At 39.7% G+C, this 22,361-nt stretch overlaps 1 protein-coding gene across 1 annotated transcript; it reads right to left on the bottom strand.

The window, feature by feature from the left end:
• Positions 1 to 269: 269 nt before the first annotated feature.
• Positions 270 to 937, bottom strand: LOC104276657 (outer dense fiber protein 3-like). The gene is made up of 2 exons (XM_009873063.1): positions 829 to 937; positions 270 to 322 (listed from the first exon to the last, which is right to left on the bottom strand). The coding sequence occupies exons 1-2, from the start codon at positions 935 to 937 to the stop codon at positions 270 to 272; spliced, it is 162 nt and encodes a 53-aa protein (XP_009871365.1).
• Between the last annotated feature and the right edge of the window lie 21,424 nt (positions 938 to 22,361).

The following is a 22,361-nucleotide window of genomic DNA, read 5'->3' on the forward strand; positions in this document are numbered from 1 at the left end:
ATGTGCCTTGTTTCCTTTTGTGCCTGGAAGCCTCTGAGCCTGTGTTGGGGCAAGAGCTGATGGTTTTGTGCCAAGGGCAGGGCAGCAGCGAGGTGTGCTTGTCTTCCGTGGCAGCAGGGCTGGAGCAATGATACTCACTTGGTCCAGGGGTGACCTTGACACCCGCAGATGGGCTGTACCAGAGCCACGTACTTCCTGTTCCTGGTGATGGATGGGTGGATGCAGTAGCGAGGACCTGGAGAGCAGTCTGTGGTGGGAGGTCTGGCCCCTCAGAAGGTGTACACCAGGGCCTTGGCCTTGGTGGGGTAGTGAGCCAGGTAGCCTGGGAAGAAAAGGCCGTGAGAGAACACCTGCCTGCAACTGCCTTTCAGAAGGTAGTTTCTAAGTGGAAGAGCTGGACTTGCTAGCCTCAAGAAATGCCCTTCCTGTGTGACTTTCTCCTCCCAGAATGATGCCAGCAGACCCTAGGGTGCCCTGTGATGCAGAGGAGCAAAGGCACAAGCATGGCTGGGTTTGCAAACGCCTTGATAAAGAATCAGAGAGAGAAAGGGGACCTGCAGGCAGCGTGGCTCCAGGGCCGAGCAGTAAAGACAAAGCAAAGCCCGTAAACCCCAAGAAAAGGCTGAGGCCCCACCTGTGCTGAGCAGCATTGGGCAGCTCTTTGTGGGACTGTGGCATGAGCAGCTCAGTCCTTCTTGTGGGTGGCCATGTCCTTGCTGTATCTGAGAGCTGGCACGCAGGCTTGGAGCAGCAAAGGGGATGGGAGCTCTGGCTGCTCGTCCCCTGGAGGTGGTGGCCGTGCTACCCTGCTGTTGCCGGTGGCTTTACCCGTTGTCCCGGGGATGGTGTACTTGGGCCCTGGGCTGGTGAATTGGGCTGAGATGAGGCTGCGTGGGCGATGAGGCCTCCGGGTGCCAACCCAGGCTCTTCTGTCCATGCCAGAGGTGGCTGCAGAGCCTACAGGCAGAGCAGGAGCGTGGCCACGCGGTTTTCCGGAGTGAGGTGCGGTGCGAAGCAGTTCAAATTTTGTATATCCCAGTACCTTTTGGAATTGCCCACATTATTTGTATTACTGTTTCATATTAAGTGCCAGCTATGAGGTAACTATTATACAAGACAGGAAAAAGATACTAGTTTTAATCCAGTGAAAATATTGAAAAAAATCTTGTGATCTTCATGAGGATTTTGATTAGATTTCTGAGATCAGTATCAGAGAAAGGGAGACCTTCATGTGTAGCTAATCCTGCCAGTTCTCTGCAGCTCTTCATAGTGCTTGTGTCTTCTAAATGAGACCCAAACAGTTCTTGTAAATTAACATAGCAGAGACTCCCATTCCAAATGCCTTAAGGCTCCTGCCCATCCTTGTCCTCCTTTTACCATTATCCTTTCCTAGGAAAAAAGTATCATGCAATGACTATTCAATTTCAGAGTTTTTCAAAAGGTAAACTAATGTTTGTGGTGTGTGGAGCCAGTATCACCCTAATGGCAGCTTTTCACTGTAATATTTCAGACCCTAAGCCTAATTATTTTAAATACAGCAAGTTAACAGCAATACTTTACGCTCACAGGTAACAGTCATAAACAGAGTTAAGGCTGACATGACGATAGTACTCCTGGACTTGATGCAACTCAGCCAAAGTGGGCGTTTGAGCAGTTGAAAGCAAACTGATGCCTGCTGCACCAAGGTACAGGAGGGCTCAGAGGTGCTGGCAGAGCAGAACGTTTCGTGTTTATCTACTGCAAGAAAACAGGCTCTTATGTCCCTTTGATTTTTAAGCCAGCCTGCTCCATCTGGCATAGCCTGTATTTCTAGATAAGGCTCAGCTCTGTTGCCTTCATGAGGAAAAGTGGAAGAAGGACCCTTAGAAGAAACTTGAAACTAAGGTTCTTGTACAAGATGACTAATTTTCCCTGTCAGAATTTTGCCTTAAATACAATGCCTACATTTATGGGAAGATAGATAGAAATTCTGCCTTCCAACTATGTCTAAACATTACTGCTTTTGCAGATTAGTGCACATTATTGGCCAGGGAATACACACTTCAGATTGTTCTAGAACAAGGGTAATGGTGTCATTGGAGTGGAGGAAGAAGGTTTTTCATTAAGCTAATAACTTACATGATTTTTAGCATGATGCAAGTACCATAATAGGTCAAAGCCACAGATTTGGATAAGTCAGCAAATGAAATACTGCAGTGGGAGACTCTGAGAATAACCAGCATGCAGCAGCAGATCATATCTGCTAAAAACAAATTTGGACTTGGATTATACCAAAACATGAACAATTATGCTTTTTGTTTTCCCTCTGTAAAGTGTCGCTTTGTCCTCAGGGTCTGAACACTCATGTTAATCTTGAAGATTGTCATATTCATATGACGTTGTAAAATCATGCTGTCAGACTTTCTAAAATCTATGTTGTGCTCAAGGGGGTATTGTAATTGCACAATGGACAAGGATAAGTAGGTGTATCATGATTTTTATTAGCCATGTTATTAATGATTTTTATACTTCTATCGTAGTGCTTCTTAGTCTGTTCCTTGGACTCATTTCTGTTCTGTACATTTATCTTCACTTCAAGTTGTCCATTCTCTGCTACAAACTTCTATTACTTGTGCATGGAGTTCTTGTATGCCTGCTTTTCCCTCTCTAAAGGGATGGAGAGAGACAATATAATTGCCAATGAAAGCATATAATTGATTTAAGGACATTTTTTCAATTATTTGCTATCCCAGTCTTTCTGTTTGCCTTGTATTTAGCTATTGATGAAAACGGAGTATGTATTTTTAGTGGTATCTCAAATGAATTCAAAGTCACTCTTTCAGAGATTTACAATCACTAATTATCTATTCAGTATACACAATGCTTTTGTCATAGAATGACAGGAGTCACTGTGTTTTATCTCTCCTTTTGACATTCTCTCTGTCTTTTTTTAGGCTTGAGCAACCTAAATGTTCTGCTGTCTGCAAACGCTGCCACTTGTCTTCTGTTATTAAATAGTGAGTGCATAGATTCTGCTTGTGACATCTTCAAACAAGGCATCTAGTTTTCAAAACAGACACAGAATAACATTTTTTTCCAGATTATTGTGTTACTATGCTTCATTAAATGAGCAAGAAATGCCCCCTAGCAAATGGCAGATGAACTAATAGCAAGGATCTATTGTCAGTGCTTGAAAAGAGTACATGATTTTTGACAATCAGAGAACAAATGGATAGTGTTGAAAGTTCTAGTTATACAGCAGTTCTCCGGGGAAAAAAAAAAAAGGAGGGAAGGTGGATAGGGTCAGTCTTTGGCACTGAGATAATCTGCCAGAAATCTTAACAAGAACCTATTTAGTCACTTTCTGAAACAAGACACTGTAAATTGAATAAATGTTTTAATAAACACATGAAAACTATGAAACTGTCTTTCAAAAATTTCAAGATCTCTAACACAGAGCAGATTAAAACATATCCTTCCTAATCCTCTCATTCTGCATCAGCCCTAAGACAATGCAGTGATCTGGCCTAGTGCCTGAGATTCATAGCCTGTGTCTTTTCTTTACTAAACCTTACAGGTTAGGTATCTTGGTTGGATTTCCTCTTCCAGATTGGCATTCCAATTGGAAAAGCAGAGGTCATATATCCTAGGGAACCCGCCCTGAGATGTGGGAGTCTGTCACAATGCAGGAGGCATTTAGGAAATTAAACATATTTGTTTCTGGATGGGTTTGGATCATGACTTTACTTGATACAAATATGTTTCAGGTATACTCATTTGATATCTACTGTCAGCTCTATGTGAATTGTCATGTCTTGAATACATCCATTGTATGTGCAGAATTTTCCTATTTCATGTGCCAGTCTGCCAAATTACCATGATCTCCTCGATAGTGAAAAAAAAGCAGTTTGGCTGGCAAGTATCAAAATTGGAATGACTGTCTCCAACCTGAGATATTGTGTGAAATTTAGTTTTGGATTGAAATCTAAATTTGATATGAAGTCTTGTTATACTTCTAGTGATTGTAAAACATGTAACAAGCACATAATAAACTGAATCATGGTTGATTCTGTTGTACCTCCATCTTTAAAGTTTGCTTTTTGAAGAACATATGTCAGCCAGTTATAGTGGTTTGATAAATGTTTCAGCAAGACATCACACTGACCAGTAGCTAACAATCTTTTTCCTATATTAGTGCTGTGGTTCATTTTCAAAGGAAAGTCATCGACAAGGTACTAATAAACCTCTGATTTAGTCATGTAGCTTCCAGTGAAAGCCTCAAGCTGAAGGCTGTGTGTGTATGTAATTTCTTAACGGCTACTCTGAGCTACAAGCTTTTTCTATCAAGGTAAAATGCATTAACCTAGCTCATAATTCTTCTGTCTGCTTTGTGTTGCCTGAGAGGCTTTAAAGAGCTATAATCAATTTGCCAAATGAGTAAAGAACAGCCGTGCCCCTGCGTCATGCACAACGAAGAATTCACTAGTGAAAATTCTGTGTAACTGTTCACCTATTACACAACTGTAGAAGCATCAGGGTCCTTGAAATGATATTGCATGCTGAATAAATGAGAAGGATAGAAGATAACAGTGGATATTGTACTTTTCTAAAGTGAAATCACGTATTTAATCTTGAATTGGGTATGATAGCAAATGAAACTTGGTGGTAAAAATCCATTCTGATTTACAGGTGCTGTGTCTTTCTCCCTGTTCCTAATTTAAGTTTAAAATTGCGAGGTCATGTACTGTGGGATTATTTCACATGAAAATGCTCTACCCAGCCAGTTTGCAACTAGGGATTAAGGTTGTAGGTGTCTTGGGGTTTGAAGAAGAAAGAACTACCAATCTATGTGTTTGGCCACAATTTCTAAAAATGTGATGGAGATTTCTAAAAATATGATGGAAACTCATTGTTGGTAAAAAACAGCTAAATAAAATTAAGACTAATTTGGATTTATTTATTTATTATTTTTTACTTATAAAATCATGATCAGCCTACAAAAAATGCTGTCAGAGAAGAGTGAATAACTCTGAGATGATTGTGTCTTCCTCGATGTGACACATCATAAAATAAAGCTCAAACCTGCTCCACACAAACTGTATTTCTAGAGACGAGATGTCCTACATGTATGTACTCTTTCAGTTGCCATCCTTTGTAATGGCCATCAAAGGCTGATTCTACAGCCAGAAGAAACTTTTTGTCTGCACTTATATCATGCAATACACCCGTGATATAATGACCAGGAATTAAGTGGCAAAACCGTCTCTGTGTCACGAGGAAATTCTGTTGCAGGGAAATGCTGTTGCATTGTGCCACCAGAGAAATAGCTCATAAAGAGGCCTATAGGGGGACAGATTACTAATCACCTTTTCCAAGTGTAGTAATCTCTTCTATTATTTATTACTGTTTTCTCTCTGTTTTGTTTGTCATATAAAACTGATAAAATACAGAGGAGTTTGGGTTTGCTCAAAGTGAATGTCACTGGACAAATAATCACTATATAACCCAAACAGGCGTGAATTCTTGCATATATAAAGACATCTTAAAAGTCAGTACCACAAAGAAGAAAAAAACAAATCAAATGCCTGAAATGCTGCTGCTGCTCTGATGCTGACATTATAGGTTTAGTATCATCATTTTCTCCCACCATATTTCATTTTTCAGATTTTCATAAAACAGTTATCTGTAAACCTATTTTGTAAATCTATTTTCTATTTTCTTTCATATATGCTAGTTTTTAAAAAATATTACTTGACAATTTGTCTAATTAGCTATGAGGTTCATTGGTGGTGATGCCCCCAGGAAGGTGCATCCCCTTTTAATAAAAAGTCAGCAATGATTTTCTGACATCACAAATGAAAACAACTGGAGCTGAGCTACCGGTGAAGCATTTTGTTTGTCTAGCTCTTGCAGGGCTCCATGATCTGCATATTAGCTCACAATGTTGCCTCCTCCGGTCAGATCCGTGGCTGTAAACCACTCAGTTCAGGTATATGCCTCTACTCATATGCCTTTTCCTTATCCTATATGTGCACTATATGTTCTAATTTTCTCCCTACATAACCTCACAACATCCTTGTATTCCTCCTGAGTTGCCTGCCCCATCTTCCAAAGATCTTAAACTCTCTTTTTTTTCCCCTGCATTCCAGCCAGTTCAGCCAGTCTGGTCTTCATCCCCGCCAGCTCTTCTTTTGGCACATGGGGGTAGCCTGCTCCTGCACCTTTAAGACTTCCTTCTTGAAGAATATCCAACCTTCCTGGACTCCTTTTCCCTTCAGTACTGCCTCCCAAGGGACTCTGTCAACCAGATTCCTAACTATGTGAAAGTCTGCCCTCCAGAAGTCTGAGGTAGCAGTTCTGTTGACCTCTCTCCTTCCTTCTTTAAGAACTGAGAACTCTGTCATTTCGTGGTGTCTATGCCCAAGGTGGCTCCTACCATCACATTACTCACAAGTTTGCAAACGGCAGTCCAGCAGGACGCCTTCCCTAGTAGGCTCACTCACCAGCCATGTCAGAAAGTTATCTTCCACGCTCTACAGGAACCTCCTGGACTCTTTCCTCTGCTTTCTTGTACTTCCATCAGGCATCTGAAAATCTCCCATGAGAACAAGGGCTAACCCTTGTGAGACTTCTCCCAACTACTTGTAGACAACTTCTCCTACTTCCTTATCTTGGTTGGATGGTCCGTTACAGACTCCTACCTCCGTCATTGTCTTAGTTGTGATAGACAGTTTAAAAAAAAAATGCTGACAGAAAGAGCAATTTTGCGACTTTGCCTTTTAATGGGTAATAAAATTTGTATATTATAAGCTTAGGACCTACTGGGGTTCTTCCTTGGGTTTATTCTTTCTGGGCAACTACATCAGGGAATAATATACTTGAATATGTTTGCTTGCTAATGTCATAACAGGAAGTAAGGGTGTTAACCTAGACACTCAGCAAGTTTTCAGATCATTACTTATTTCAGAATTTTTGGAAAGCTAGTCATGAAAATTGAGGTATTTGGAGGAGGGATTATGAAGAGAAAAAGTATGGCATTCTTCATTCTTGCAACCTGTCATAGACCTAAAATAATCTCTTTTTAATGACTGGTATGATTTGGTCTCAAACCCGAAAGCCAGTTAGCCCTGTGGAACTGTAGCCCCTTCAGTTTGAAAACTCACGTTTCACATAAAACCACAAAAAGACCTGGGTGACTGATCCCTTGCGTGCTGCTTGTACGGCACAGGCTCATAAATATGGCCAAAAGCACTAAAAACCTGGTCTGGTTTTCAGGGTTCAGGATGAAAACAATGCAGTCCTTTGAAGCTAGAATCAATTCACAAACCAGGAGCCAGCTCCTTGGATTGGAGGACCTGGGAATGGTTCCATCTATTTGAAAAGGACCAACACTAGACCCTGAGTAAGCAGAAAAGGAAGCTTGCTCAGTTTTCAAAACGGAGCACAGTTCAGGTCACAAGAGTGTGGTTTGGAGTTAGAGGCTTTCTTCTAACACTGAACAAGACCCTTTTCTGGTTTATGGCAGAATTCCTACCTAGTAAGCTCCTCTGTTATCCCAATGGCAGGCTGATGAAAATATGCAGTATTCTTATTTTCATAGTGTGTTTCAAGTCTGGCCAGACGTTAGCACTAGATGATTGTGGTGTATTCTCATTTTTTGAATGTCCCAAAGACACTGTAATGCTATGTAATGTTTTCTAAAACTTTCAAGCACTAGTGCAGGCTTTTGTCAAGGAATAGAGTTAGCTAGGGAACAAGGACACTTCTTCAGCTGCAGGCCAGAAAAAACAGAGCTTAGACTAGTCAAAAGTGGGTTCATTGTAATCTACATTTTAAAGTGTACACTTGAAATTTCAAAAAAATGTTGAGCACTATGTTTGGAAGCTTCTCAGTTGTGATGAATTAAGTAGGAAATATTTTTTTTTCATGTTTTCTTTTTTTTCCCTGCCATATATTTGTCTTTGAGTATTCTTCAGATACTTTGAGTATTCTTCAGATACACACAGTTCTGGTGTGTTCTTAAGAAGCCTTATAAAATGCCATGAAACAGCCTTCAGCTACCTTTCAATACCTACATTAACTGAGGAAGTTCTCAGGGGCAATGGCCCATCTTGTTTGGGTGCTGTCAAACCGTGACTGCTAGTTGTTACAAGTTGCTACCACTCCTGTTTCATCACCACCCCAGTGTAGGCCCATGCATATATAATTTTTTCTATGCCAGTTGGCAAGTCAAGTGCAGCAAAGAAGTGACCCATGGAAGAAGCTGGCACAGAATCACGCTTAGGGCTGCAGGAGTCATGCAGAGAACAGCTGTGACCTGGCCACGGCATCTGGGGTCAGGCTTACCATGAAGTTGTGAGAAGAAGCAGAGATTGGAGGGACGTGGTGCCAGTACAGCAGGTGCAGCCTGTTGATCTTGACTGCCAGCTCCTCTCTGTCTGGCAAAGAATAGGTGGGAGAAAGGATGCTCACAGCTGTAGTTTACAGGGTGTGAGCAACCAACTTTGGAAAAATAAGTTCTGTCCAACAACTGCAGTGGTTGGCAACTGCCTGATGGTGTGGGACACATGAATAGACACTTCCCTGTTCCTCACAAATCTGTCTTTTCTTCTGTAACTTGTTCTTAAATATGCATGCATATGTGTATATATATATGTGCATGTTTAAGTATACTGCAATTCTTTCTTCTCCATTGCTGGTAAAGAATGGTACCCTGAAAAGTCCTAACCAGGACTGCATAGGAGCAGCACTTTATGTTATAGTTCATCTTTTCAACTCTCTTGATTTGAATCCCTCCTCTTCTGACACTCCTTTGCCAGTCAAGTAATTGAGCGACTATGGAAATTAACTACTAAGACATGAGTAAAGTGTCTTCAGTGGCATCGCTTCATGGCTCTGCACTGAACTCTACTCATGCTTTCTGTTCATTGGAAGTGTTTTGAGACACAGCAGTGGTGGCTGCAGTGAGTTCAGCACACAGTGTCCCTGCCGTGAGGACCATAAAAATGAATGAGGAGCAGGAAAAGTTTAAGTGTAAAGGTACTGTAACTTTTGAGGGCACTCAAAGACTGGTGGTGTGCGTTTGCTGATGTTTCATTCTAGGGTCTTAACCATCAAGCTCCCTTCCTTGTGATATGTTTTGATGAGATGATGTTAATGTTCCTTCTGTATTTGCAGCTAGTGAATTGCATTCCCTCTTAAGAGTCTTGATGATCTGTTTTTCACTAGTACGATCGGTACTTTCCATGCAGAGAGCCAAAAAACTTCTAGAAGAGCCTGGTTGACAAAGAATGAGTTGTAGCTCTTGTAGCAGATGAAATTTCCAAGGAGACTTTTGAAGCTCATTGCTGGTGAAATTAGAGCTTGCCTAACTGCAAACGGTTGAGAAGTATAATGAGGGTAGTAAAGATGAAGACAAAAATATCTGAGAAGAGCCAGAAGGGATCTCCAGGAAGATCAGATAGCTTCGGTCTGCAGGAAGTTCTCCTCAACTAATATCAGTCCTGTAGGAGAGACCCTCAGACTGTAAACTCTCTAGGGAAAACTACAGGAAGAGAAATCTCCAGAAAGGATCTGCATGTTGAATCCTAACTTAACAAATCCCTTCTTTCCTGTGTGGGAGTTATGTTTGCCTAATTCGTACAGATAATATGAAGGAGGAGTGTGTGTGTATCTTAAAAATTTTACAGGGAAAGTTTCAGAAGAATTTCCAGCTGTGCAGTGGCAAAATATCAATACTAGACTTCCTTTTGCTTTCCTTCTCTGTTTCTTTCTTTCTCTGGCAAGTGCTACTTTTTTTCCTTAAGAGTTCATTCACCTACTTACTTTAAGCTTTGTCTGACAAGATCAGATATTTGAAGAAAATGTATACCTTATAACATAACATACCTTTCATAACATTTTTAGTAATACATCTTTTTGTTCAATCTTTTAACTGTATTCTCCACTCTGAGCTGCCACTCTCCCTATTTTGGTAAGGCCTTACTGTTCAGTGTCTGTTTTCATGACCTGGATAATATGTATGGCTTTCATAAACAGGAAATATTTCACACTGTAACAAGTTTTTCCAGGTGACCACAATTTTCCCTCAAAATGTAAAGAAAACATCCTCAGGAAAACTACACAGTTTTAAATCTCATGTTAGGTTTATCCTGTTGACAGGTACCCACAAAATTAAAATTCTTTGTTCAAATACTTGTGTTCAGAGTGTGGAGGAACAAGACTATTAAAAGCTGTGCTTATTTGCTGCTCATTTACTGGTATTTCATGAATACAATTTTAGGCAATAAAGTTTCAACTGTAATTGTCTGGGCAGCGTGAATAATCAGTGGTGTGTTTTCAAACTCTATGGTTCCCAGATAAGGAAGACTAAAACTGTTTGCATAAATCCTTATGGAAAAACTGACCTATTAGTCAGTGACACAGTAATAGAAGATTGTGCATTTATTCTGAAGTGGTTGCTTGTAGTGAGTATTGTACTAGCTTTGTTCTTTTCAGATTGGCTACTGTCTGTTCTTTTCAGTTCCAGTATTATGTCCGTTTAACCTTAGTTCTTTTAACATGTTTGGATGTAACTGTTATACACCCTGAAGTGATCAATATTTCCTATGGAGAATTAGTTTTTTTATACCCTATTTTAGCATCCACTCATTCAGGACGTGACTGTAGTTCGAGTGGAAGACCATCCCCTAGTAAGCAACATACACAAGAAATTTCAGTACCAACTTCAGTTGTCATTCACCGCAGATGCTTAATAGAACAATTTAGCAGAGCTAAAGAACATGCTAATCTCCTATTTCAGGATTTGTTTGCAGCATTTCTTATCAATGAACATCAGTTTCTGCAGCAGAGATTAACTATCTCTTCTGGATTATCTAGCATTGCATGAATCATATTTCCTTCGGGGGAGCCAGCTTGTTGCAGTTAAGCCTCTTTATCTTCAATGCAGCATTCATTAATGCTGGGGTTCTACAGGATTCCATTTTGGGACCCATACTGTTTTGCAATTATGTATTTCCCTTAGGCAGTATCAGATTGGTCTCATTGTTTCCAGTATCTCATGCAGATGATCTTCAGATTTGCCTTTTTCTATTCCATCCTAAACTGAATGCTAACGAGACAGAGTAGTTACTAATTGGTCCATCTCTAGGTCTTTGCACTCCTCACTCATTGCTTCTATAAATAGATGTTCTGTTTTCCCTGTTGCCAAGGCTTGTAGCCTTGGTGATAAAAGAAGAAAGGGGGAAAAATTGGGTCCCTGAAAAACCATCAAGATCTCTTCTTCCTAGATGAGGGCAAGCAGTTCTAAAGGACCTGAGCTTCTGTTTCTCTGAAGCCCTTACAGTGGAACAGATAGGAATGATATTAATACAGAAAAATAGATAGCAATGGCTAAAGTCACTCAATGTGCAATGGAAAAGATGGGCTAACCGCAGATACTATAACTATCCTAAGAGCCATTATGGGCAATGGGATATTTTTACAGCTAGACAGAGGATATAATTTTAAAAAAACATTGCTTAGGCCATCGTGGCAAATCTGGGGTCTCAAAGGCCTCTAAGCAACAAGTGGAAACATAAATGTGACAAGGGAGGCGACACTGCAGTCCCACCTAGTACGAGGTGATGGCAGCTTGACTGTGACGTGGAGCTTTTAACAGCATAAGCTAGAGAGCCTTGGGAATTGCTAGGCATACCTCCGGAAAGATGCAGACCCACTGGAGAGAGTCCAGTGCAGAGCAACAAGATTGTGGGAACAAAAAGATAGCTATAGTGCATCAAACATCCCATCTAGTTCAGAATCTTTTCCCCAACAATAACGAGCAGGGAATATTTAGGGTAAGAGTGTGAAAACTAGGCATAGAACAAATTGCCTCTTGGTGTATTTCCTAGATTTTAGGAAGCTGGAATTTAGGGAATTCCAGAATTCAAAGGTGTGTCAGCATCATGCATCTTAGTTGCCATTTTGGTTTAGATTTTGAATGCAGCTTAATTACTTTTTATTTAAACCATTTGTAATATTTTTACTTACCACATGTTTCAGTGAAGAGTTCCACAGAAAAGCTTTCTGTCAGAAAGGAGTTAATGAAGCACTGAAGGAGATTGGAGCTTACGCTCATCTGACAGTGTATGTCTTGAAGAACAGGTCAGGCAGTTGCCTGTCTGGAATAATACAGGTATAATATGATTTAGGAAAATGAGTGGACTGTTTTATATTTTTGTGTTGGTTTTGGCCATACTTTTTAACAACTCTGTGAGAATGGTACCATCCTAGGAAAGAAAACCCTGCTCCCTAAATCTTCTCTCACATAACAGTTTTTGAAGTCAGTTTATTTGCTATGTTTTCCTCCTAGCTATACCTTGCACTGATGCCACAGTCTGGATGGCAAGGCACATCTGAAACCTCGTCTCATAGGTGTAAGACTACACAAGGTGCCATTCACAAAGAGACTATCCCCACTTGTTCAGACACTGCCAGAATTGTATAATTTTGACATTTTGTTCATTGCCATTTAACTCAGGTTGTGAAGCAGACCTGCAGATTTAACTGCTGTGTTGGGAAAGGCTTCTAGAATTATTCATAAAGGATGAACTTGTTAGCTTGTTAGATAAAAGTCTGTTAAGCAGTAGCCAAGAGCCATGGGTTTATAGAAGTAGATCTTGTCAGAAGCATGTGATAGAATTAATCAAGGAGCAAGTGGGACAAAGAAATTAGAGACTGGGAATGCTATAGATCTGATTGACTTAGATCTGAGTAAGGCTTTGATAAAGTTTCACAGAAGAAGTTGATATGCAAATTCAAGGATATTAGAGTCAACGAGAGGATGATGAAATGGATGAAAAACTGACTGAAGAAAAGAATACTGAATAAATGGGCACAAAGTAACTTAGAGAATAGAAACAACTAAAGGTGCCTGGATTCATTCATTTGCCACTTTAAAACTTCTTCGGGCTTTATTCAGAGTTTTACTTGTGCTGAGCACATGTTGTTGCAGAAAAATAGCTGGGGAGATGCAATGATGTAATATACTTCTACATCCCTAAGCAAGAGAGAGAAAAGGAACTTAGAGAATACAGCTCTCTCATTCCAAGGCAAAAATATGGAACAGACAAATTCGTTTTTGGATGTGGTGTTTTCTTTCTCTATGATGAATTATAGGTGACTGCTCACAGACACAAACATTGTGGGCATCTAAAGTGCAAGAAAGATAAAATAACTTTGATGCTTCCTTTTTTCCCTCATTTATGCTCGTTGTGCATCAGTATGATTGCACATTACTACCTCAACTCTCCCTTTTGTGGAATTTCCCCATTATAACACCTTAAAATGTCCACTTTCATGGGGAGTATTCTGTCTTCAATCTTATCTTGCCTTTCAGTTTTTAAAGGCTAAAGTGTAAGGACAGTATATCGCCTTACAAAGGTCCATTGCTCTTAAAAACTTACCTAGAAAATCTCCTCTTTCCCAAAAAAAAATCCCTTTATAGGGAGTATGTCTCAGAGACAAACTGCAGAAGCATCATCTGGTACATAGATGTTTGGGCTGGGATTCAGTCCTGGGTCAACTATAATTTGCCCTCTGAACAATCAATTTCTGCTTTGCCTCAGTGCTTCATGTGTAAAAATGAGAATGATACAGAGTTATTTTGTAGACATAATCAGGTAATGAGGCATTTAGCTGTCGGCCATGAAACGGGAACCTATGTTAATAAACAGAATCCGTGCGAACAAATGGAAGTCTTAGAAGAATGACGCCATACGCTCTTTCATTGGCTTAGAAAAGGTGTGTGTTTGTGTGTATACATATATACACACATGTGCCTAAATCCTTTCTGATTTATATTAGTGTAATAGAGCTAGCATATATAAAACTAATTTACATTCATTCATAGAAGCAGGTACATGATAAGACGTATGCAGAGACTTTTCGTGCAACCTTTTGTTGTTCTTTGGACCTCTCTGAACTAGTTCATGAAAAACTTTTGCTTAGGGTGAAGGAGCATTGCTTTACATTCTGAGAGATGTAAACCATCGTGCTCTTTATCATGACAGCAGGCTAGAGAAGCTGCAGGAGAAGTACTGTAATTCCTAGGGACAAGGGGTGTAGTCTGCCCCCAGTCAATGGCAGAGAAACACATGTTAAGATCTGTTCTAGAATTTTTTTGCTAAAAATTCCTGTTCTTCAGTACAGCTTCATTTTCAACATCAACCGCACAGCACAGACTCAGACAGAACATAAACAGCAGTACTTTAAAACCAGATCTTCCCTGAGGAAGTGTGGATGACCCGTGAATCCAGAATTGGAACTGGGAATAACATTGGAGCAACCCTTCAGAAAAGCAGCCCAGGCGCAGGCGGGCAGAAGGGAGGCAGTGTGGCAGTCTCACATATTGTATGCCCTCAATTCTACACAAAAAGCCTGCCATTCCCTTCCACTGAAGTACCTAAAAATACTCTGTTCCACTGCAATATGCCAATGCAAAGATCTGTGTCCCAGTACAGCCCCACACAGATTTTCATTCAGCATGACTTCATTTTCCCACTTGCCAGGATCAAGAGAAACACCAAGTCTTTAAATGTCTCGGAAGTTTGTAACAATCCTTCTGAATTCTGCATGGCAGCTGGGTTAGCAGGAGTGTTACAAATCAGCAGTCCCATGTTGTTTACTTCCTGCTGTCTTGAATTGGATGGCAGAGCGCAGATACTTTTTTGATGCTCTGGGATCATCCTGACATGCCTGAACCATCTCATGGTCATTTTCAATTTTATTTAAATAAATAGCTTGAAAAATAGAGAGCGTAAGAAAAGTCTGAAAAGTTTTTGAACACAAAGTTGAACGATTTCTTCTACTTCTAGATGAGCTGATGATTTGATGTGGTTAGAGGGTCAAACTTTTTTGCTTTGACTTGATTGCCCGAGTAATTTAACAAGTGGAATACAGAACTAAGTTAAGGAAATGGTTAATGTTGATAAGAGAAATGAGTACATATTCTGCTAGATACTTCTGTTTAGAAGACTTGTTCATGCTGAGTCTGTGATCATTAGGTCAACACTCTGTTCCAACAATATGCTAATCAATGCCATTCCAAACAACAGACTCACAGTTATTTTTCTCCCATGGGGAAAGTAGAAAATCCTATAAAGCTTTTACTGACTTTAGGCCCTGGGTTTGGAAGCAACTTGGTGAGTCCTGACCAATGTATTGGCTGAGTTCAGTAGCAAGGGGCAGGTGAGTGAAGAGTTTTGTCCTTTCTGGTAGATGTCACTGTAAGGGATGTAAAACAGATTTGACCAATCAAAAAAAGTCATTAGGCAGCTACTCCTGTAAACAGAGTGAGTGATTCTCTTTAAAATTCTGCATGGTAGTATGCCTACCTATGTATTTCCTGCTTTCTTCCGAATATGCAATCTGTTAGAAATAAAACAAACATCGTCTATTTTGAGAAAAAAAAAAGTGTTCACTTGAAAACAGACATGAAGGTTTTTTTTGTTTTTTTTTTTAGTTCAAAAGGGAAAAGACAAGGTGTCCAGCGTAGGCCTAGGTGCCTTCATTTATAGAGCTTTGTCCTATGTACAGACTTCTATTCACATTTGCAAAAGTCCCAAACCTCACAGTGTCTACTCTCGAAGTACCACGGAAACAATGCAAGGGCTTAAAGATAAGCCTTTAGTGCCATTTTTATGTCAGTTTCTGACTGCCACTCAAAAAAAAAATTTCCTCCTTTAGCATACCTACCAGGCCATATAACATCTAAAATGGTGCTAGTTGTCTGTGTTTAACCCTGGGCCCAACATCCCAAAAAGGATGCTGGGCTTAATTTAATCTTTAATTAAATGCGTTTATTTTGGTTTTATTCCATTTTGTTCAACAGGCTGTTTTTATTCAAAACCTGTATGTGAGCATGCAGTTACTTTGTGAATTCTGGTGTTGGTTGAGCAATAGTCTCAAAAGACTTTCTCTTAATTTTCTTTTTTTTTTCCTGATTGTTTTCAATTGTTTTACTCCTGAGGAGTTCTCTGAGTTTCCTACAGAAATATCTGAGAAGTCTGTCACTGCTGTTAAACTGAAATAAAAGAATATTTCAAACATCCATACAGAATAAAAGATGCCTTGCAAAGAAAGAGGAGGGGGGGCGGAAGATGAAGAGAAATTTCCATTCTGGTGCTTTGTTTCACAAAGTACTATCACAAGCTGTGTCATAGATTGTTTTCCTTGTCCCTCAATCAGTCAGTCATGTCATATGGAGCTTTTCATATCAAAGCCCTAATGTAAAGGAATTTCTTAAGGTACGACTTTAAAGCTGCTGTACTTTGAGACTGAAGGCCCTTGATCAGTGTTTGCCTGTGAATCTGTATTACAAAGTTAAATCCCAGTCACCTGGCTGTAGGGAAGCTGACATCTTTCTCCCTCTTTGGGAAGGCAGGGAAAGTTGAGGTAGATGGCTCAATTTTTCGGTGCAGGAGGTTCTATAGGCCAGGAGGCTACACTGAAATCTAACAGTTAAGAGATAATCACTTCTTCCAGGGATTTGAGGCCAGTTGTTTGGAAATAGCCTGGTGTCGTGAAAAATAACGCTCTTTGGTTCAATTCTTGGTTCTGTTAGCATTTCCCCAGGACAGTGGTCTGAATGGAAGCCCTTTGCTCTCATAATTTTTCTGAGAGTTCTCTTGTGCTCATACAGGATACTCCATTTCAGTGCTCATTTTTATACTCTATGCCTGTGTAAGAGAAACAAAATAATTGCCAGTGCTTTGTGCTACTACCTGGGCCATTAGCATTCCTAAAGATACGTAAAGGGTTGTGGGACACTGGTGAATAGAGGTTTTCTCCTGAGCAAACTATGGAACTAAACAGATCTGGCCAGTCCTGTCTCATGCAGAAATGGACTAAGTGCATCGCACTGCAAGCCTTAGCATTTCAGTGTATCAAGATTTACAAATAACTTGGGCAAGCTGTTAGCAAATCAAAATCTGTCTAAAATGATGCTAATTTGCCAGTGCTACAACCCATGTTGCTAAGTATCAGCTGGACAAGACTTAATTAATAACAATCACTGCCTGGTAGAGGCAAAGATATGGAAGAGCTTTAAAAGCCACTTGATGTATCCCGAGGCAGAAGTACACTTGTGATTTAGTATAAGTCATATAGTTAATTAATAATTTCACCTTCAAAATGATGATGTTGTTCTCACTTTGCATGTGAGAAAACAGCAGCAAAAGCAAGGAAAGCTTCTCAAAGCCAGCTAACCATTCATGAGGCTATTGAAAGCACTGTCTTAGGGCCTTTTCCTCTGAAGTTTACCCATTTTTTATGATTCTGAACTAAGATAACAATACTAAAGCATGACTCAAAAGTTGGTTATACTTTGTCTTTCTAAAATTCAGCTCTGAAATCTCACTAAAGAGTGTATGTTATAGTATCATATAATGAGATATGTTTAAATAATATTGAAAACCTATGATATTTCCAACTTTATTGCTGATTGTTTTGCAACAGCAGCCTACAGGGACTGAAACGACAATGTGGATTTGCATTTTCTTTCCTATCTCAAAGACTTTCTCAAAAATGTGGTGCGTTATCCAGAATTTCTGATCGTTAGTGAAATGCTAATAAACAGATAAATCTGAATCCTTTCCAAGTCATGCTACTGTGTTTAGGAGGATTTGGAGAGGAACTGGTTAATTAGTGAGTTGACAGCAAATGTCCAGAGCTTTAAGCTGTGGGTCACTTGTACAAAATCTAGCTCAGATCAGTAGGTACTGTGTGATACCTGCCTGGTGGCCGATTGGCCTCTCATCTGAAAGAAGCTGATGACCTTGATGGGCAGGTGTCTGTCAGAACAGATTTAAAGATTTTAATAGAAAAGTGATAATTTATGAGTAAGAATTTGATCACCAATATGGAAGATTAAAGAAAGTATAGAAAACAGAACAATCATGTAGTATTTAGATTAGTGGAGTGAAAATATGGTCCATTTCCATAAGAGCATCTTAGTTACACTCATAGAGATGTTACAGGCTTGGGTCATAAACTTGGATTTAAGCTGTAGGCTCTCATAAGCGGTGCTACAGAACCAGGGAGTGTGTTTGGCATGAACTTGCCACTGAGTTGCTTGCATTAACCCAGAAGTCAAGGAATGAAATGACCTAGAGATGCGAAATATCTGAATGATTTCTCAGAAAGGACAGAAAAATACTGACGAGAAAGCACATAAAAATTACTACTGAATGGTATGTGATGTGGTCATACCTTTTTCTCCTCTATGTTTTTTTCTTTCACAATGTTGAACTCCTACCAAAAGTCTGTGCTTCTACAGAACTTTTGTCATAGCCTGAAACTTTTGAGGGCTAATGTTAGCCACTCTAAACCATCCTGTTACATAAATGAAACTCCTCCCATTGGGTGCATTAAAGAGTGTAAAGAATTTTTTACAAGATTGGAACTGTGGACAACATTTTCTGCTCAAAAGAGTTCTCCTTGCTCCTTTTCTCATTTTATATCTGCTCGTTATTACTGTCTTTAATTTAAATGTCTAATAAGCTACATTCCAAAAAATAATTTTGATTTATAATTAAATAACAGAGAGGGCTATGACTAAAGGCCTTTTCTCATCTAATAATGTCAAAGCAAATGCATATCTTTAGGTTTTATTCCAAGATGTCATAAAAAAAAAATCAAAAGCTTCTTTTCTTATGTTTGTTTTTAACTACCCACACATTAGAATGGAAGCAGGAACATAGAAAGCTATGCCAGGGATGGTTGAAGAATTTGACCTGTGCTGAGGCATGGGATATAATAGTTTTTTGTTTAAAAAATAAAAACCTTCCTCAAATTCACTTAGGATAGTATGAGACAGTTAAGTGCAGACATTGATTTACAGAACCGCTTCTTTGTCATGTACAATAAGATTGTTAATAATAGTGTCTCTTCTTGTTGCATTCATTCTTGCAAACAACTAGACCCATTGAATAGCTTGTTCTGAGCTTATTGTTCATTATGTTTTTATGTTACCCAGTTGTGCATGGCCACAAGTTTTCTTCTTTTGGAGCCAATATCAGAATAAATGCTACCAGGAAACTAGTTTTTGCAAGTGGATATTGTTTGAGTTTGGATACCTAGTGGATGCCTTGTTACACAGGCTACATAAGCCACAAAAATTCTTCTGCAGAATTTGGCCTTTGATATAGCAGGGGGCCTCTCTATCACATCTGATCCTTTTTTACCATTTTTTCAGAGATAGTGTAGCTATGCTATGGATTTCCTCTTTGTCATTCTGGAAAGATTTTTAATAAAACAGACCATGTACAGCCATCAGCAGTAATTATGAAAGCAAAGATTGATCACTACCAATACTAATTAGTCAAGCTAATAATTAATGCCTGTAGTACACCTACCACAGTGAAAAATGGTAATTATTTTGCTGGAGAATTGTACATCAGCTATTGTTGTCTTTCCAGTTACAACTGTGCACGACAGTAAGATGTTAAGAATAAAACACCTTGTAGCTACAAGAATAAAACACCTTGTGGAATGAACTTAGACAAGCCTTCTTTATGAAAGGCTTGTGTGTTTTTTCCCAGATATGGGTTATAAAAGTTACCTGTTTTCTGTTAATACTAATAAATACATCTGCAAACTTGCTCATTGCAAATACTTGTATTTGAGTTCTCACAGTTGACTGGTAAGGATGGCAGCTTTCTTTCTGAAGTGCCAAGTGTCTGCACATTTACTTGGATCCAAATTGTACCTTATGCCACCTTACATCGGTATCTAAATGTCTCCTGTTCACTTAAAATTGGAGTATGGTGTTTCATCTTTGCCATCTCCTCTCTCCTTGAAGATACTGGGCCACCATTCAAGAGCAGGGTCTGTACAGTCCCATCTGGACATAAGAACTAGCCAAACATACTTTGTTCTTCTAGAAGTTAGTATCACACATAACCACAACTATTCTGTTTCTTAAAGGCTGTAATGTGCAAACGTTTGCAAGCAGCACAGCGTGTCTCCTCCCTAGCGCCGTTTCCCATCCTGGGAGTAGCACTGGCCAAGCTATACTGTTTGCAAAGGAACTGTTATTTTAATACGACATATACGTACACAACTGGAGTCTTTCACCTTGAAAGTAAGCATTTGTGGTGGAGGAAATAGAAATAAATGCAACAGTCCAGCTATCTACTTCTGAACTCCCAGTCACAACTGGTAGTAAAATACAGTGATTTCAAGTGCCATTAATAAAAATCTGGTAAAAATTACTCCTTTTGACTGGAAGAGCCTGGTTAAGGAAAGATATAAATCTATAACTGAAATTGAAATCTTTAAAGGTCTTTTAATTTCCCAAAACCCTTTGTTGTAGTGAACCCTTTGTCCTAAAGCAAACTTGTGTGTGGATGGAGAAACAAAACCGCAGATCTTTACGTAGCAATTTGTTGTTGCTTTATGTGAGACTTCGGTTTCTTCCTGTCCTCCCCTTCCCAGTGGGTTAATTCTAATTGTAGTCATAACACAAGAAAATACAAGTCTGCTTACACCTTATGCTCTTTACAACTACCTGAAAGGAGGTGGTAGCGAGGCAGGAGTTGGTTTATTGTCCCTAGTGACAAGTGGTAGGACAAGGGGAAATGGCCTTAAGTTGTGCCAGGGGAGGTTCAGGTTGGATATGTGGAAGAATTTCCTTACTGAGAGGGCTGTCAGGCATTGGAACAGGCTGCCCAGGGAGGTGGTTGAGTCGCCATCTCTGGAGGTGTTTAAGAGACAGGCAGATGTAGTGCTGAGGGCTGTGGCTTAGTGGTATTCATAGGGCTAGGACAAAGGTTGGACTTGATGATCTGGAAGGTTTCTTCCAACCAAAACTGCTCTAAATTAGAATCATAGAATCAAACCTGCTACCTTAGTCCATGCAAGCTTAATATAAAATAGCTTGGACACAAATCCAGGACATTCTAACCTAGGGCTGGAGCTCCACTGCTTAGAAGCTTGTAGCTGTAACTTCTAAACATGGAGCTGGAGTTACAACTACAAATAACAGGAGGAATACAGGTGCTTAAGACCTTTGAAATAGTGTGAAAGTTGGGGCCCCACCCCTTTAAGCGATTGTGATTTGATGTGTCTCATATTATCACATTCTAAGTAGCATGGCCAGTGGTAGAAATAAAAGTATGTGTAAGGACTGAGGTTTGAGATAAAAACTGAAAGAGAGGAAAAGATTTGTTCTATAACATAATAGGAATAGGAATGCCTTGGAAAATGATAACTAGATAGAATGTTGCAAATTATTAAAGTGCACAGGAAAGTGAAAGGTAGGAAAAGAAATTAAGACGAGAAAAGGAGAATATTTATTTATAAATAAAAAAACCAGGAAGGATAAGCATTGTTGGAATTGTAGAAAGAGAAACGTATGACAGCAGTATCAGCTGTTTGTGCAGATGTGATACAGGCTTATAGAGCTTTTTTCAAAAAATGACTTGTATTTTCATCATGAATAAGAGTTTAGAGGTTTAAACTAGGATTTTTTTAATTGAATAAATGGTCTAGTCCCAGAACACCAAAATGAGAACTTTGCAAAGGGAGGTCCCAGCTGTATATGGGGGAAAAAGCCAACCCATTGCAGCCCTCTGAATATGGCAGCATCTTGCAACCTTCACAAATGAGTAGGACTACTGGAATAGCCGGGGACCAGAGGTAGGGCCCGGCTTTGCCGCTGTGTACCTCTTCTGCTGGCTCTTCTTCTCCTTGCACTTTCCAGAAGGCAGGACAAGTCCCAGAGCGTGTTTTCCTTTGAGCCTGTGTGAGTGATTCAAGGTGTTTTTACGTTGTTTCACAAAGAGAAGGAAACTGGAATTATTATTTCTTTATAACATAGCTGCAATAAGCACCACAGTAAAATCAGTAGGAAAAAAAACAGGTAAAGAATGAAGCAATGACAGCAAAAGTCCATAGCTGGGGTTGTTATTTTTGCCATTCAGGTCAACTACTTCAGCTCTTTTGTTCATGCTTGTTGACCAATGCTTGTAGAGAAGTAAGACAAGGAACTCCCTGATGGCTTTTTCTCTTTCTGCCTTATCAAATTCCTAGCAAGCATTCCTGTCAGAGGGGTCTCTCAAGCATGTAAGTCTGTTTGGCCCTTTACTAAATCCAGGGGGGCTGACTGGGGAGAAAGGGACATCAGGACACAGCTTCAGCTCACTTCCACCGAGAAGCAGATCCTTGGAGACGATTGGAACCAAAATAAATTTAAAGAGCCTCTAAGGACTAGGCCCACATTACTTCCAGTACACAGTGTTTTAAAACTGCTTTTGCCTCCCACTCTCTGATTCCTGTGACAAGTACAGCTCAGCTGGACAAAAGATCCCACTCAGTGTGCTGGCCAGAAGGAAAGAAAATAA

This window comes from Apaloderma vittatum, unplaced genomic scaffold (genome assembly GCF_000703405.1).
Source record: "Apaloderma vittatum isolate BGI_N311 unplaced genomic scaffold, ASM70340v1 scaffold14407, whole genome shotgun sequence".
Lineage (NCBI taxonomy): Eukaryota > Metazoa > Chordata > Aves > Trogoniformes > Trogonidae > Apaloderma > Apaloderma vittatum.

Bases quoted from the DNA above. Each gene is read 5' to 3' on its own strand.
- LOC104276657 (XM_009873063.1), bottom strand. From the start codon at position 937: ATGGACAGAAGAGCCTGGGTTGGCACCCGGAGGCCTCATCGCCCACGC. The intron at 323-828 runs GTAAAGCCACCG...TTTTCTTCCCAG, and splicing joins CACCATCCCCGGGACAACGG to GCTACCTGGCTCACTACCCC.